Below are 16,024 nucleotides of genomic sequence, written 5' to 3'. Positions count from 1 at the left end.
ACACTGAGTTATTCAGTTCATATATACACCTTCGTCTGACAACAAACTGGACCGGATCGGGTTACTTGCAGTCTGATTAAGACCCCAAGATAAATCCGTTGATAGTCACACTAAACGTGTTTGTAGACGGTGAAGCACATGGTGAATTGGACTTTGCGTTCTGTGTATGCTCGAGATTTTTTCTCGGGGGGAGACGATATTACTGTTGTTGCCGCCGCTGGTGGAGATAAATAAACAACGTGATGGAGAATGTGCCGTTGTGCATCGCGTTAGTGCCATAAGCATGCTCATCATAAAGGAAAAGTAGAGGGACGTAGCTTCATCTTGCTCTTCGTTCACCATCTTTCCCAAATGCCTGAGCTTGTTGTTGGTGGTGGTGGTGAAGAGGTCAACTGGAAGTGGCTCTATTAGTGATAGTTGAAATGGGTACAGCGCCACCTATCGCACCGGGGTATGACATGCTTTGTGCCAATTATTCGATTCATTCAGCGCCATATATCCAAGGATAATTACCCTCAGATAAGGAGCATAACCCAACTACATCTATAATCATATTAATCTCATCTTGTAGACCCAGTCAGTGGGTCTACAAACTTCCAGCATGTGAGTAAACTGATGATGAAAAATGCATCTCCACATGCTCTTTTTACTAATAGACTTAAAAAAGGTAATTTTTATTGTAAAAGTGCTCTCAGCAAACTACATAATTCTGGATTTTTGAGTAAACTACGGTTAATTATTCCCTTACTTCGAATGTCTTTGGAACTTTGGAACGTTTTTCATTAAAGCAGTGAGACAGGTAAGCTTTAGGACAAATTCTCAGCAAAACATCTCTCATCCACATCGTTTTGTGTTTCTCTTTCTTCTGATAGCTAAACGCCTCAGATATTGGGATTGAAAATAAGCCCATTTAGACTTTGTGTCACAGTCTGTTCTGTCACAGTTTGTTCATGTCACAGTTTATGTTTAATCATGTTTTTCCCCTGTCACGTTCGGTTCACTCAGGTCACCTGGTTCATTGTTCACAGCTGCACCTCAGTCACTGATCACTCCCTCCACAGTATTTAGCCTCCTGGTTTCCTTTCAATCCTCACTTCATGCCACAGAAAGATAAGTTTGGCTACCTGCTGTACTCTGTTTTTGCCTTTGCTCCCTGTTCTTGTTGGAATAAACCTTTTGTTGAACACAAAGAGCTGCATCTGGGTCCTACCTTTCCACCAGTCCCTGACACTTTGTGTCAATTCACAGTTGACATTTCCTGATACTGTGCTCTTACAACTGTAGCGTCACTTAACAAATACACCATTCAAGTGACTTAAAGACAACATCAAAGGGCACATATGTCTAATATTTGAATTGCTTGACAAAAATCTTCATGAGCTGTTGAAAGAGAGACGTGGGAAACCACTCACACAGCAAGAGTCAAACTCATTGGCTTTGGCTCATTCCTGATCTCATATCATCATTTTTATGCATGCGACACTCAGCTGTGCACAGACCCCACAAAACTCTCCTCTTGTCTTTCTGACATCCAATCCCCAATGGCAGAAAAAAAAGGCAGAGCTTCCTGTCATTTGAGAACAACTGATTCTCTTTATTTCAAACATGAACTGACATCTTGTAGAAACAAAATGTAAATCTCTTTGTGATCACACTACAGAAGTTATTTTTTCTTCACTTGAGCGTAGAGATCCTCCGGGCTGTCAGCAGTCTGTGTTGAGCTGTTTTCTGGCTCCGACACTTTGACCTGTGCGTACACCGTCTCCTGCTGCTGTCTGCTGTCCTGCACTGAGACGGAGGAAGGTTCAGGTCTCTTCCTGAAGTTCTTCTCTTCATAATGGAGTTCTTCCTCTGGTTTAGTGGCTGGTGTTTGATGAGCAAGATCCTCTCCTGTTTGACTCTGTGGAAACGTGTTGAACAAGAAGTACAGTGAGCTGGATCCTTCCACACAGAATGAAATAATGACTCGCGTTCAGTGAATGGTTATTTGATCCCAATTAAACAGCATTTTAATGATAAGCTTACTGTTCATGCAGCTGCTGTCAGGAATCTTAGACTACAATCACATTCACAGTGCAGTACTGTTCACAAAAGTTTAACAATAACTCACCTGAGTCTGATGTGGAGTTGGATGTTTGGACTTAAAGCACCTGGAAGACATCAGAGAGCAGTCAGAATAATTCTACTGTGTTTCAGGTTAAAACACAGAGACACACACCGTTTAGTTTGCTAATAATATCTATTCATATATTTTCCTTCAAACCTGAAACATGGCTAAAAGCATTTAATGCAGAACAATGAAAAAAAAAGAAAATAACAAAGAAAAAATGATAAAGAGCACGCATAAAAAACTAAATGTATCCTCTGTTGTTTTGAGTTGAGTCTTCATTTATGAGCTAAGTATCTGCTCATTGGGGCCCTTTAATTTGTGTGAGTATACATATATCCCACTGTCACGTGCCAAATGAACAAGGAAGTGTGACAAGAACTCACGAAGCAGAGCAACTTTCATCCATCTAACGAGACGCTGTATTCTCTCTCATACACTGAAGGCCAGTGGCAGAAATGTGTCACAGGTACATCTAACTCGCCGCTTTGCATCAATCAGACAGGGCGTTGGCTGATCTCACATAAGCTCACAGGAGTTCATTTTACCCTTGAGACGTCCCACACACATATACAGAGACGCTGTGCAGTTAACACTACACTAACAACCAGATCTATGAAGCCTGGGCTACACTTCTCTATGAAGAATGATAGTGTTTGAGATCATTTATATTCTGATACTCACCAAACAAAAACAACCAGGCAGATGAGCACAATGACAACAATCACTGTAATAATTGAAGTTGACAGCAGAGAGCTTCCTGCTGCAAAAGAAAAAAAAAGATAGAAAGTTAGACAGCAGAACCGGAAGTCACAGTTTTACATGGAAGGAAATTTCTGCATTTACCTTCATTGTTCAGATGAATCCATGATGACGTCTGATTACCGAGAATATTTGCAGCCACACAGGAGTAACTTTCTGTATCTGCCACACTGGTCATCTTGAGTCTGTAAAAGTCTCCTTCAGCTACTTTCATGGCTCCATGTTTGCTGTTCTTGAACCAGGTGAAGCTGCTGATGGGAGGATTGGCTCTGCTGGAGCAGCTCAGGTTCATCCAGCTACCTGCTGACACCAAACCTGATGGACTGATGGATGCTGAGGTGTTTTTAGGAGCATCTGAGGAAAATGTGACACATTAACTTTATTAATCAGAAACGGATGAACCATGATGTGCTGACAGGATCACTTACATGAAACACTGAGAGTCACTTCTGTCTCTGCTGTCTTGACATGTTTTCCTTCATTCACAGGATATCTGACAGAGCAGCTGATGGTGTATCCATCATGTGTGTCTGACAGAGTGATGGTCTCCTGGATTTTAGCTGTAAAGGTTCCATCTGTGTTTTCCTCCATTTGTCTGTGAGAGTTTTGTTGGAGATTCCAGGTGAGTTCAGGAGGGGAGTGAGGACAGGGAGTGAAAGCTGAGCAGGTGATGGTGACAGACTCCTTCTCCTTCAGTTCACCTGAGATGTTGATTCTGGGTTTCCAAGCAGAATCTGTGGTTTAAAATAAAGAAAAATACAGAACATTAACAAGAACATAATCAGGTGAAGGTGTTGTAGATATTTGAAGAATGCATACAAAATCCTCAATAACAAAAATTTAAAATTAAAAACAGACAAAAGTATCAACATTTTAATTGATGCAGATTTAACTACAATAACAAGCAGTAATAGGTTTATGTAGATTTTTTCCTCATCTCATAATAAATGTGAAGACTTGAAAAGATGAAAATAACTTCTGACAGAAGCTCACATTTTTCCAGTGTTGCAGTTACAACATTGCAGACATCAGCAGAAAGATTGTTTAATGTATACTGTCAGTATCTCAGCAGTATTCAACTGTGATAACTTCTAAAACGACCACTTTGTGTTCACAAACTGCTTTCTTTAACACTGAACTCTGACTGATGCTGTTGATAATCCTACAGAAGATGTTTCATTTCACACTGAAGCTTAGATTAAAGGAGTTTGTAGTTTTACACTAAAACTAGAACTGATGTCACATTTTATTTATAATGTTATAGACTAATGAAAAGAAACCTTTCTCACCTTTAACTGTTATTTGAATAGGATCATCACAAGCTGTTGCTCTGAACGGTCCGTTCTCAACTCTGAAGAAGTATTTGTCTGTATGAGCTGTGCTTAAATCAGAAAACAGAGTGGTGCAGTTTTTCTGACTCAGGTTTCCACTGATCTTCATTTGATAGATGTTAGTCGACTTACTGCTGTTGAAAACTACATTGTTTGGATTCAAAGCAAATGTCTTTTTAATCTTAATCCACACTCCATAGATAGTTCCTGTGCTGTTAAATGTTGTTTTATCTGTAGTAAAGCTACATGGGATTTGCAAACAAGATCCACTCAGTGCTTCCATCTTCTTTGGTGCAGTAATGGAGAGACCTGCTGGTTTCTTATCACAATCAGCCAAAACACCTGTAAAACCAGACTAATGATGAACATAATGTGGAGCAAAATCTGCCTGAAAACAAAGTTCATGTTCATGTTCAAACTACAGTTCAGTTGCAGAATGTTACATATGGAGCCTTTAAATAACATCACTATCAAATATTTCAGACTAGAAATGATTCAAGAACAAAGAGCTCACCTGGAAGAAAGAAGACACTCAGGAACATGTTGACTGTCACCACGTTCACAGACAGGGCTGCCATGAAACTCCTACATTACTCCTTCATCTCTGAGACTGAAAACAAGCTGAAATAAACGGTCGTATGTCCGTGTTTTCAGCAAAGCAGATATGAACTAAAACTTCAAACATTTAAACCAAAAACTTAAAATCTACAAAACAGAATTTATTGTGTCCTGAAGTATTTTTGAGTAGAATTCATGAAAATAACAAAAATGGACAAATCTCAGGCTGGAAATGTTAAAATATATAAATCATTCATATCATTGTTACCGTGATCCGCAGCAGATCAAAGAACCAACTTCTCTGTTAAACAGTAAATGTCAAGTAAAAGCTTGATGGCTTCATCCCTCCTGCTGCCTGAAAGAAGAAGTCACACTGTGACATTTTGAGCTCATTAGGGTGTGAATCACAAATTGTTTTGTGAAAGATTATTTTTATTACACGTCTCACTGTCAGCAAATGCCCGTTTTAGTAAGAGTGTTTTTATATTTAATTCAGGTGTTCATCGAAAACAGTTCAAAAAGATGAATTTGTGCACTTTTGCTGCACACAAACATGGTAAATGCAGCATTTCTGGTCTAGTTGACCACTCAAAGCACTTTTACACTACAAGCCACATTCATCCATTCACAAACACTCCTACAGCACGTCTTACAAATAAAAAGGCAGAAGTTACAGCAATATAACATTTTTATTGTTTTTCCAAAAAATATCACACCCCAGCTGGCTTTAAGGAGACAAATCAAATGACTAACAAGTCACAGAAAATGTAGCTGTAACACAAAGATGTCAAGATACAAACAGCTGTTTTCATCCTACTGAGCCTCATGTTGCCTTTGAGTCAAACATCTGTCATGAGATCTTTGCTCAAGTGATGCCTGAAACATCAGCAGCTTTTATGTGACCAACAGTGCAGCCCTGTGGTGAAAAGCTGTTCTACAGTAATGTTAGAGGATGTTGGCACAACAGGGAAGCACAAGTGCAGAAAATGTCATCAACAAATACAGTTTGTTTATCTTCTCTCTGTTTACCTGCTCCTAACTCATCACATCAGCTGATTTCCTCAGCTGATCCAATCACAGCTTCTCTCTGTCATTTTAATTCAATTTAATTCTTCAATTACAAACTAAAAAAATTAAATATTCCATATTTTCTCTGATATGATCCATATGAGATAACTTTTGTGTAACAATGTGACAAGATTGTTACAGAGGAAGCATCTAAAGTGATCTTTGTGGAATATCTCTTGAACAGTTGTAGTTTCACTGCTGCGCGCCCACATCACAGCTCAGTGTAAGTGTGGTCGAGCTTTTCCTTCCAGCTTTCCTTAACCCCATGATGTTTTCCACCGTGGTCAAGGAGAGGAGCTTAGGACAAGTTGTAGGAAGGTCATTTTATTGACTATTCGATTAGACCCCTTGTGTAATCTCTTCAGTTTTTTTTCCTGTCCTTCTACAAACCTTCAGTTTTCTGATTTACACCACCTGTGTGTTGTTACTCGTTACTCCCCTCAGCAGGTTTTTAGTTTCTTTTGTTAACCTCAGCTTCAGTGACCTGTCAGTCAAAAACTATGAGCCAAAAGTCTCATCAGTACAGGTTTACTGGGCCTCTATTTATGGTGACTGAACTTGAAAAAAAAATCTTGCAGAATCGCAGACAAATTCTGTATTAGCATTAAACTGAAGGAGATCTCCTGTAATTCTACACAGAATTGAGCCTGTAATATATACTTTAGACATGTCTCGTGATTTAATTATTTGTGAAAGAACTGCGAAATGTGACATAGCAAGCACCAAAATTCTCATGTAGCGAGACGTTAAACTCTACATGATGACACAGAGTTCAAAATAAGCTGCGTATCTTGAGAAAAAAAAATGTATGGAAAACTCACTCACTCTACAATTGGGAGGCTTTACTGTGAATCTGCATCAGTTTGTGCTGTGGACCAACATTACATGTTCTGTTAGATCAGGTTGATCTAATGTTTGATCTAATGTTAGATCATTAGATCAGGTTGAAAGCCTCTGTAAAACGATGGAAGTAACTTAATGTGGCACAAATGTTCAGTTGTATCTCAGCACAGTCTGTTGTAATAATATAAATGATATGAAAAAATGACTCAATCACTGAACAAAAAGTATTTTACATTGTTGCCCACCAATAAACAGAACATGACATTCACTTACATTTTGAATAATAATGTAATTTGTTGAGATTCAAATTGTAAATAAAGTAAAAACAGCCTAAATAAAATAAGTCTGAACAAGCAGCTCACCTGAAAGAAAGAATAGATTCAATCTCGCCACAGTCAAAGGGAAAGCTGCAATGAGACCCATCACCTGGATATACAAACACGAAACCCACGACATAAGAACTTTTCTATTCCATCTTAGGTCTTTACAGTCATACTTTACTTGTACAGCAAGTGACATTTAAGAGCTTATGTGGATTCTAAATGATACTCAAAACACTGAAATTTCCTCCTTTTTGGGGATGCAGGTTTCTTCTAAATCAAACTTAAGATTACAGGAAAAATTGTTAATTTTGTACATTTTTCTGACCTGCGTTGATCAAATGTCATTTCCACCATATCTCAATATACATCTGTTATTTAATTATAAATAACTTATACGACAATACAATTGTCTGGGACCCCTTTTTGTAGACTTTTTTACCAGTTTCACCAAAATGTACAATAATCATATTTATAAATTAAATAAATCAAATCTCTTAAAGGGCAACTCCGGTATTTTTAAACCTAGACCTTATTTCTGGTATGAAATTGTCACGTACCAGAGAGGGATTCAGGACGCAGACGCAGGGTCGTGCGGTTTCAAGAGGTTTTATTATCACTCAAGACAACAGATGACGGCACTGCAGGGCGATCTCCCGCAGCGCAAACGAAAAGGCTAGAAACGCCTAAGCGCTCTCCTCCGTATCTACGAGGGAGGAGGAGCGCGGCTATGAAAGTTAACAAACTTCAAATCTCTCCACAACGGGAGGAAAACCAAAAGCTATGAACTCTTAACAAAACAAAGACTCGCTCTCAAAAGGAAGCGGATAAAACAAAGGCGCACTCGTTACAATAACAGAGGCTCTATGAAACTTTAACTTTACGCTCTCCTTTAATGGAGGCGACCATGACAAGTAACAACGAAAAATCACTCCGTGAAAATGGAGGAAAAACAAAGCTATGGAACTTACCGTAACAATAAATAAACTAAGGCTATGGCTGTGGAATAAATGACAAAGCAAGGTGCGCTGCAGGAGAGTCGCTCACTGCAGGCTCGTGGGATCTGTGGCAAACAAGACAAGGTGGCTGGTAGTGACGCTCGAACAGAGACAACATACTGGCACAAGACAAGGGAAACGCCTATTTGACTATACGACTATTTGAACACATGAGGGACCAAGGGGAAAAACTTGGTAATCAGGGAAGACAATGAGACGCATGACACGGGAGGAAGAGCAAGTTACCTGAAACGAGAGGACAAGGTTAGTGCTTTTTTTCAAAATAAAACAGGAAATGACGAGCCAAGACATGGAACAGAGAATAAACCGTGACAGAAATACGTTTATCTACTCACCGAGAATGGTTTGGTGAAAGTCGGCGTCCTTCAGAAGATATTTAGATAACTGGCGATAACACATAAGGCAGCTGATAAGCAAAGCCTACAAGCAAATAGAGTATAGACACAAATCTGCATGACTGTGTATTACTGCGTAAACTTCCTCAGTCCTTTTTTTTTTTATCTTTGGCAATGTAAAAAAAATAAAAGTAAGTAATTTAATCAAAACCACTGTCAGTGTGTGAGATGTTATTGATCAGAGTTGTTGCTGAGTGTGTGAAGATATGAGAGCAAACCCTCGCTCTCTCTTCAAGGATTGCATTCACAGTGCCACTCTCACTCTTCAGCTCAGCCACCATGTTTGGCCTCTGCTTCTTCAGAAAGAGCATGTAAGCATTTGGTGATTTAATGCATGCATCACACTTTTTTCCACAGAGGGAAAGCAAAGCAACTGAGGAGAATAAGGACTCATATGTTGCCACTGTTATGAATTTTGAGGAAAGGAGAAATTTTAAGGAGAAACATAATTTCACAAAAGGAACTGATTTGTCATTAAATTGTGAATGTAATATTTCCATAGAGACACCATCATTTTTAACAGATCTAAAGCCAGTCACAATGGAAGACAATCACATTTTGAATTTAATCATAAAATGTGAGCTTACCCTGGGCTATAAGCATTCAGTGTGTTTACATACAAACATAAATTGCCATGGTTTCATTTATCTTTCATCAGAATATGTGTTACTGATCTCACTGTGACAGGATTAGTATGGGCGGATTGTAGGTGGAATGTATTCTGGTCTTGCTACTGGAGTCTGAGTTTAAATGGTAAATGGTAAATGTACTTGTATTGCGCTTTTCTAGTCTAACTGACCACTCAAAGCGCTTCTAACACTACATGCCACATTCACCCACTCACACACTCATACATACAGCACGTCTTAAGATACACATAACTACGTGCTTTCTAATCATCCATACCCTGATGGATACATCAGGAGGGGGTTCAGTGAGGGTGGGGGTTCAGTGTCTTGCCCAAGGACACTTCGACATGTAGCCTGGGGAAGCCGACCTTCCGATCGGTAGGCGACTGCTCTTCCTCTTGAGCTACAGCCGCCCCGTTTACAGTTTAGCCCTCTGGTCCTCTATTATGGGCCTTATTTGGAAAAAAAAACTTCAAGAACTATGCCAGGAGTCAGCAGCACTCAATGGGGTTACATGACACTGTAAAAATCAGATTAATGGCTAAATTACAACAAGACTGAGTTATTCATTTCATGTATACACCTTCGTCTGACAACAAACTGGACCGGATCGGGTTACTCGCAGTCTGATTAAGACCCCAAGATAAATCCGTTGATAGTCACACTAAACGTGTTTGTAGACGGTGAAGCACATGGTGAATTGGACTTTGCGTTCTGCGTATGCTCGAGATTTTTTCTCGGGGTCGTGACCCGGAAGTCGAAGGAGACGATATTACTGTTGTTGCCGCCGCTGGTGGAGATAAATAAACAACGTGATGGAGAATGTGCCGTTGTGCATCGCGTTAGTGCCATAAGCATGCTCATCACAAAGGAAAAGTAGAGGGACGTAGCTTCATCTTGCTCTTCGTTCACCATCTTTCCCAAATGCCTGAGCTTGTTGTTGTTGTTGGTGGTGAAGAGGTCAACTGGAAGTGGCTCTATTAGTGATAGTTGAAATGGGTACAGCGCCACCTATCGCACCGGGGTATGACATGCTTTGTGCCAATGATTCGATTCATTCAGCGCCATATATCCAAGGATAACTACCCTCAGATAAGGAGCATAACCCAACTACATCTATAATCATATTAATCTCATCATGTAGACCCAGTCAGTGGGTCTACAAACTTCCAGCATGTGAGATTTGAGTACTTTACAGTTTACTGATGTTTTACTCAAAGAGCTCTGAATTTAACACTCTCCACCTAGTGGTTACATATAGTACAGTAAATACAGTGAAAATGAGTCAGGAGTAAACTGATGATGAAAAATGAATCTCCACATGCTCTTTTTCCTAATAGACTTAAAAAAGGTAATTTTTATTGTAAAAGTTCTGTCAGCAAACTACATAATTCTGGATTTTGAGTAAACTACGGTTAATTTTTCCCTCACCTCGAATGTCTATGGAACTTTCCAAAGTTTTTCATTAAAGCAGTGAGACAGGTAAGCTTTAGGACAAATTCCCAGAAAAGCATCTCTCATCAACATCATTTGTGTTTCTCTTTCTTCTGATAGCTAAATGCCTCAGATATTGGGATTGAAAATAAGCCCATTTAGACTTTGTGTCAATTCACAGTTGACATTTCCTGATACTCCGCTCTTACAACTGTAGCGTCACTTAACAAATACACCATTCAAGTGACTTAAAGACAACATCAAAGGGCACATATGTCTAATATTTGAATTGCTTGACAAAAATCTTCATGAGCTGTTGAAAGAGAGACGTGGGAAAACACTCACACAGCAAGAGTCAAACTCATTGGCTTTGGCTCATTCCTGATCTCATATCATCATTTTTATGCATGCGACACTCAGCTGTGCACAGACCCCACAAAACTCTCCTCTTGTCTTTCTGACATCCAATCCCCAATGGCAGAAAAAAAATGTCCCAAAAAGTCAGAGATTATTAATATCAATGATGATATCAGTGACCAAACCATGTGAGCTGCAGGGTGTGGAACTTTAGAGCTTCCTGTCATTTGAGAACAACTGATTCTCTTTATTTCAAACATGAACTGACATCTTGTAGAAACTAAATGTAAATCTCTTTGTGATCACACTACAGAAGTTATTTTTTCTTCACTTGAGCGTAGAGATCCTCCGGGCTGTCAGCAGTCTGTGTTGAGCTGTTTTCTGGCTCCGACACTTTGACCTGTGCGTACACCGTCTCCTGCTGCTGTCTGCTGTCCTGCACTGAGACGGAGGAAGGTTCAGGTCTCTTCCTGAAGTTCATCTCTTCATAATGGAGTTCTTCCTCTGGTTTAGTGGCTGGTGTTTGAAGAGCAAGATCCTCTCCTGTTTGACTCTGTGGAAACGTGTTGAACAAGAAGTGCAGTGAGCTGGATCCTTCCACACAGAATGAAATAATGACTCGCGTTCAGTGAATGGTTATTTGATCCCAATTAAACAGCATTTTAATGATAAGCTTACTGTTCATGCAGCTGCTGTCAGGAATCTTAGACTACAATCACATTCACAGTGCAGTACTGTTCACAAAAGTTTAACAATAACTCACCTGAGTCTGATGTGGAGTTGGATGTTTGGACTTAAAGCACCTGGAAGACATCACAGAGCAGTCAGAATAATTCTACTGTGTTTCAGGTTAAAACACAGAGACACACACAGTTTAGTTTGCTAATAATATCTATTCATATATTTTCCTTCAAACCTGAAACATGGCTAAAAGCATTTAATGCAGAACAATGAAAAAAAAAGAAAAGAAAAAATAATAAAGAGCACGCATAAAAAACTAAATGTATCCTCTGTTGTTTTGAGTTGAGTCTTCATTTATGAGCTAAGTATCTGCTCATTGGGGCCCTTTAATTTGTGTGAGTATACATATATCCCACTGTCACGTGCCAAATGAACGAGGACCCGAGGAGTTAAGTCGTGAACGAATCATTTCTGTTTCCTATCCTGCTGACTGAGCTTATGCAGCTGCATTTGCAATTTCTGTATAAATAAACATGTTGCACAGGAGATGAGTCGGCCCATCATTTTTTAAAAGTGTGACAAGAACTCACGAAGCAGAGCAACTTTCATCCATCTAACGAGACGCTGTATTCTCTCTCATACACTGAAGGCCAGTGGCAGAAATGTGTCACAGTTACATCTAACTCGCCGCTTCGCATCAATCAGACAGGGCGTTGGCTGATCTCACATAAGCTCACAGGAGTTCATTTTACCCTTGAGACGTCCCACACACATATACAGAGACGCTGTGCAGTTAACACTACACTAACAACCAGATCTATGAAGCCTGGGCTACACTTCTCTATGAAGAATGATAGTGTTTGAGATAATTTATATTCTGATACTCACCAAACAAAAACAACCAGGCAGATGAGCACAATGACAACAATCACTGTAATAACCGAAGTTGACAGGAGAGAGCTTCCTGCTGCAAAAGAAAAAAAAAGATAGAAAGTTAGACAGCAGAACCGGAAGTCACAGTTTTACATGGAAGGACATTTCTGCATTTACCTTCATTGTTCAGATGAATCCATGATGACGTCTGATTACCGAGAATATTTGCAGCCACACAGAAGTAACTTTCTGTATCTGCCACACTGGTCATCTTGAGTCTGTAAAAGTCTCCTTCAGCTACTTTCATGGCTCCATGTTTGCTGTTCTTGAACCAGGTGAAGCTGCTGATGGGAGGATTGGCTCTGCTGGAGCAGCTCAGGTTCATCCAGCTACCTGCTGACACCAAACCTGATGGACTGATGGATGCTGAGGTGTTTTTAGGAGCATCTGAGGAAAATGTGACACATTAACTTTATTAATCAGAAACGGATGAACCATGATGTGCTGACAGGATCACTTACATGAAACACTGAGAGTCACTTCTGTCTCTGCTGTCTTGACATGTTTTCCTTCATTCACAGGATATCTGACAGAGCAGCTGATGGTGTATCCATCATGTGTGTCTGACAGAGTGATGGTCTCCTGGATTTTAGCTGTAAAGGTTCCATCTGTGTTTTCCTCCATTTGTCTGTGAGAGTTTTTTGAGAGATTCCAGGTGAGTTCAGGAGGGGAGTGATGACAGGGAGTGAAAGCTGAGCAGGTGATGGTGACAGACTCCTTCTCCTTCAGTTCACCTGAGATGTTGATTCTGGGTTTCCAAGCAGAATCTGTGGTTTAAAATAAAGTAAAATATAGAACATGAACAAGAACATAATCAGGTGAAGGTGTTGTAAATATTTAAAGAATGCATACAAAATCCTCAATAACAAAAATTTTGAATTAAAAACAGACAAAAGTATCAACATTCTAATTGATGCAGATTTAACTACAATAAAAAGCAGTAATAGGTTTATGTAGATTTTTTTCCTAAGCTCAAAATAAAAGTGAAGACTTGAAAAGATGAAAAGTAACTTCTGACAGGAGCTCATATTTGTCCAGTGTTGCAGTTACAACATTGCAGACATCAGCAGAAAGATTGTTTAATGTATACTGTCAGTATCTCAGCAGTATTCAACTGTGATAACTTCTAAAACGACCACTTTGTGTTCACAAACTGCTTTCTTTAACACTGAACTCTGACTGATGCTGTTGATAATCCTACAGAAGATGTTTCATTTCACACTGAAGCTTAGATTAAAGGAGTTTGTAGTTTTACACTAAAACTAGAACTGATGTCACATTTTATTTATAATGTTATAGACTAATGAAAATAAACCTTTCCCACCTTTAACTGTTATTCGAATAGGATCATCACAAGCTGTTGCTCTGAACGGTCCGTTCTCAACTCTGAAGAAGTATTTGTCTGTATGAGTTGTGCTTAAATCAGAAAACAGAGTGGTGCAGTTTTTCTGACTCAGGTTTCCAGTGATCTTCATTTGATAGATGTTAGCCGACTTACTGCTGTTGAAAACTACATTGTTTGGATTCAAAGCAAACCTGTCGTCACTTTTAATCCACACTCCATAGATAGTTCCTGTGCTGTTAAATGTTGTTTGATCTGTAGTAAAGCTACATGGGATTTGTAAGCAAGATCCACTCAGTGCTTCCATGTTCTTTGGTGCAGTAATGAAGAGGCCTGCTGGTTTCTGATCACAACCAGCCAAAACACCTGTAAAACCAGACTAATGATGAACATAATGTGGAGCAAAATCTGCCTGAAAACAAAGTTCATGACACACAAACTACAGTTCAGCTGCAGCATGTTACATGTGCAGCCTTTAAATAACATCAGTATCAAATATTTCAGACTAGAAATGATTCAAGTAATGTTTCCAAATGAAAGTGAGAAAACAAAGAGCTCACCTGGAAGAAAGAAGACACTCAGGAACATGTTGACTGTCACCACGTTCACAGACAGGTCTGCCATGAAACTCCTACATTCCTCCTTCATCTCTGAGACTGAAAACAAGCTGAAATAAACGGTCGTATGTCAGTGTTTTTTTATAAAGTAGGATTTCAATTAACCATTCAGTTGTTTTTTTCAAGCAACTTTCAAACATTCAACCCAGAATCCGTAGTTACATTTGAAAGTAATTGAAAAATAAAATGGAAACAAAATGAAAAAAAATTCAAAAATATTTCTTAAAGTTGATATCATCTAAAAGACTCTACACCGAGTGAATCTCAAGTTTAAACATTAGAATAAGAAGTTCAAGTCACATTTCTTACCAAATTAGTCTGAAGCTGAAACAGGAAAACAAATTTGTCTTAATGTCTGACAGTTTCCTATTTAAGTAGATCAGCATCAAATAACCAACTTCTCTAATTAAAAGCAAATGTCCAATGAAGGCAAACAGTGTTGTTTCTAGATATCTTAATCCTTCCTTCTTCCTCTGTGTGAAAGAGGAACTTGAGCTCATCAGCGATTAAAAGATTATTTTTACCACAAGACTTAGTGTCTTCTGTCTGTTCAGCAGCAGACTGAATATTCATTAAAACACTGAAAATACTCTTACAAACACACAGAGAAGACGTTTAAGTCAGAGTAGTTTTGTCCTGTGCACAACAGAAATGGGATCTGAAAATCATGAACGCTCTTGAACCATTTTTTGAACCGTCGCCCACCTGAAAAAGAATATTCATAGTATAAAAGAGTTGCTTCATGGCCATATGTCAGAAAGTAGAGTGGTCATTTTAATCTGAATTTCAGTGGTTTTATCTTCATCATATTTATCTTTATCTCTACATGCTGCTGAGTCCTTGGTGAAAAAACTGCATCTTTTTTTTTTTTTTAGCGTGACTGAATAGAAAAGAAAGGTCTGCATTTACAGAAAGATAATTTTTCATAGCGTTGTATGATGCATGTGTGAGTGGGTGAAAGAGAAAGACATTGCAAAGCGCTTTGTAAAACTAAGAAAAGGTTAAAGGAGGTGACATAAGTTTGACCTGTTTACAGTCGCTGTGACGATCCTGCAGAACCCAACTTACCAACTTCCTCCGTTTACTTCAAGTACTCAGCTATTTACTTTCTGACAAACTGAGGTTTATCAGGCACACACGTCCATGTAGTTCATATGTATTTACAGATTTATTGTGAAAACAGCATTGAATTTGAATTTGAATCTCTGACTGGTTTTCAGTGGGGCTGCACGGTGGTGTGGTGGTTGGCACAGTCCCCTCACAGTAAGAGGGTTCCTGGTTTGAGTATCAGCTGGAGCCTTTCTGTGTGGAGTCGTGCATGTTCTCATGTTCTTTGCATGGAAGGAAGGTTTTAAGTGAGTAAACTTGGCTGCAGAGTGTTACCAAAGGGTGGGACTATAGGTTAAGATAACAGTTGTTGTAATGGAACAGAAGAGGAAGTTGTCTTAACCAGAAACGAAGCATCTGGTCGAATGGTTCATTTTGTAGAGAAACCTTTACTTCCTGAGTTAAACGAGCGGGGACATTCTGAGCAGTTACCATGATAAGAGCTGTTTGAATAGTTAGAGTTCATATGCAGTGGTCTGCACTTACTGTGGTTCCTCCTCCTCTTCCTCACTGTCTGTGAT

The 16,024-nt window shown here is 39.2% G+C and overlaps 2 protein-coding genes across 2 annotated transcripts; both read right to left on the bottom strand.

Moving 5' to 3' along the window:
• Window positions 1-1,663: 1,663 nt before the first annotated feature.
• Window positions 1,664-4,778, bottom strand: LOC140284395 (sialic acid-binding Ig-like lectin 14). Its single transcript, XM_072378270.1, has 7 exons — window positions 4,715-4,778; window positions 4,159-4,542; window positions 3,298-3,603; window positions 2,954-3,223; window positions 2,792-2,867; window positions 2,111-2,150; window positions 1,664-1,900 (listed from the first exon to the last, which is right to left on the bottom strand). The coding sequence occupies exons 1-7, from the start codon at window positions 4,776-4,778 to the stop codon at window positions 1,664-1,666; spliced, it is 1,377 nt and encodes a 458-aa protein (XP_072234371.1).
• A 4,884-nt stretch (window positions 4,779-9,662) lies between these two features.
• LOC140284394 (sialic acid-binding Ig-like lectin 14) lies at window positions 9,663-14,427 on the bottom strand. The gene is made up of 9 exons (XM_072378269.1): window positions 14,340-14,427; window positions 13,762-14,145; window positions 12,899-13,204; window positions 12,555-12,824; window positions 12,393-12,468; window positions 11,587-11,626; window positions 11,155-11,376; window positions 11,009-11,043; window positions 9,663-9,822 (listed from the first exon to the last, which is right to left on the bottom strand). The coding sequence occupies exons 1-9, from the start codon at window positions 14,425-14,427 to the stop codon at window positions 9,663-9,665; spliced, it is 1,581 nt and encodes a 526-aa protein (XP_072234370.1).
• Window positions 14,428-16,024: the final 1,597 nt, after the last annotated feature.

This window comes from Leuresthes tenuis, unplaced genomic scaffold, assembly GCF_036924035.1.
Source record: "Leuresthes tenuis unplaced genomic scaffold, fLeuTen1.0.hap1 SCAF_24, whole genome shotgun sequence".
In the NCBI taxonomy this organism is placed as follows: Eukaryota; Metazoa; Chordata; class Actinopteri; order Atheriniformes; family Atherinopsidae; genus Leuresthes; species Leuresthes tenuis.
This window is presented reverse-complemented; position numbering and strand designations above follow the sequence as displayed.

Coding starts and splice junctions, on each gene's coding strand:
- LOC140284394 (XM_072378269.1), bottom strand. CDS start 14,427: ATGAAGGAGGAATGTAGGAGTTTCATGGCAGACCTGTCTGTGAACGTG. Junction 13,205..13,761: donor TATTCGAATAACAGTTAAAG/GTGGGAAAGGTT, acceptor TTTAAACCACAG/ATTCTGCTTGGAAACCCAGA. Junction 12,825..12,898: donor AGTGACTCTCAGTGTTTCAT/GTAAGTGATCCT, acceptor CATTTTCCTCAG/ATGCTCCTAAAAACACCTCA.
- LOC140284395 (XM_072378270.1), bottom strand. CDS start 4,778: ATGGCAGCCCTGTCTGTGAACGTGGTGACAGTCAACATGTTCCTGAGT. Junction 4,543..4,714: donor GAGTGTCTTCTTTCTTCCAG/GTGAGCTCTTTG, acceptor CTGGTTTTACAG/GTGTTTTGGCTGATTGTGAT. Junction 2,868..2,953: donor GATTCATCTGAACAATGAAG/GTAAATGCAGAA, acceptor CTTTTGCAGCAG/GAAGCTCTCTGCTGTCAACT.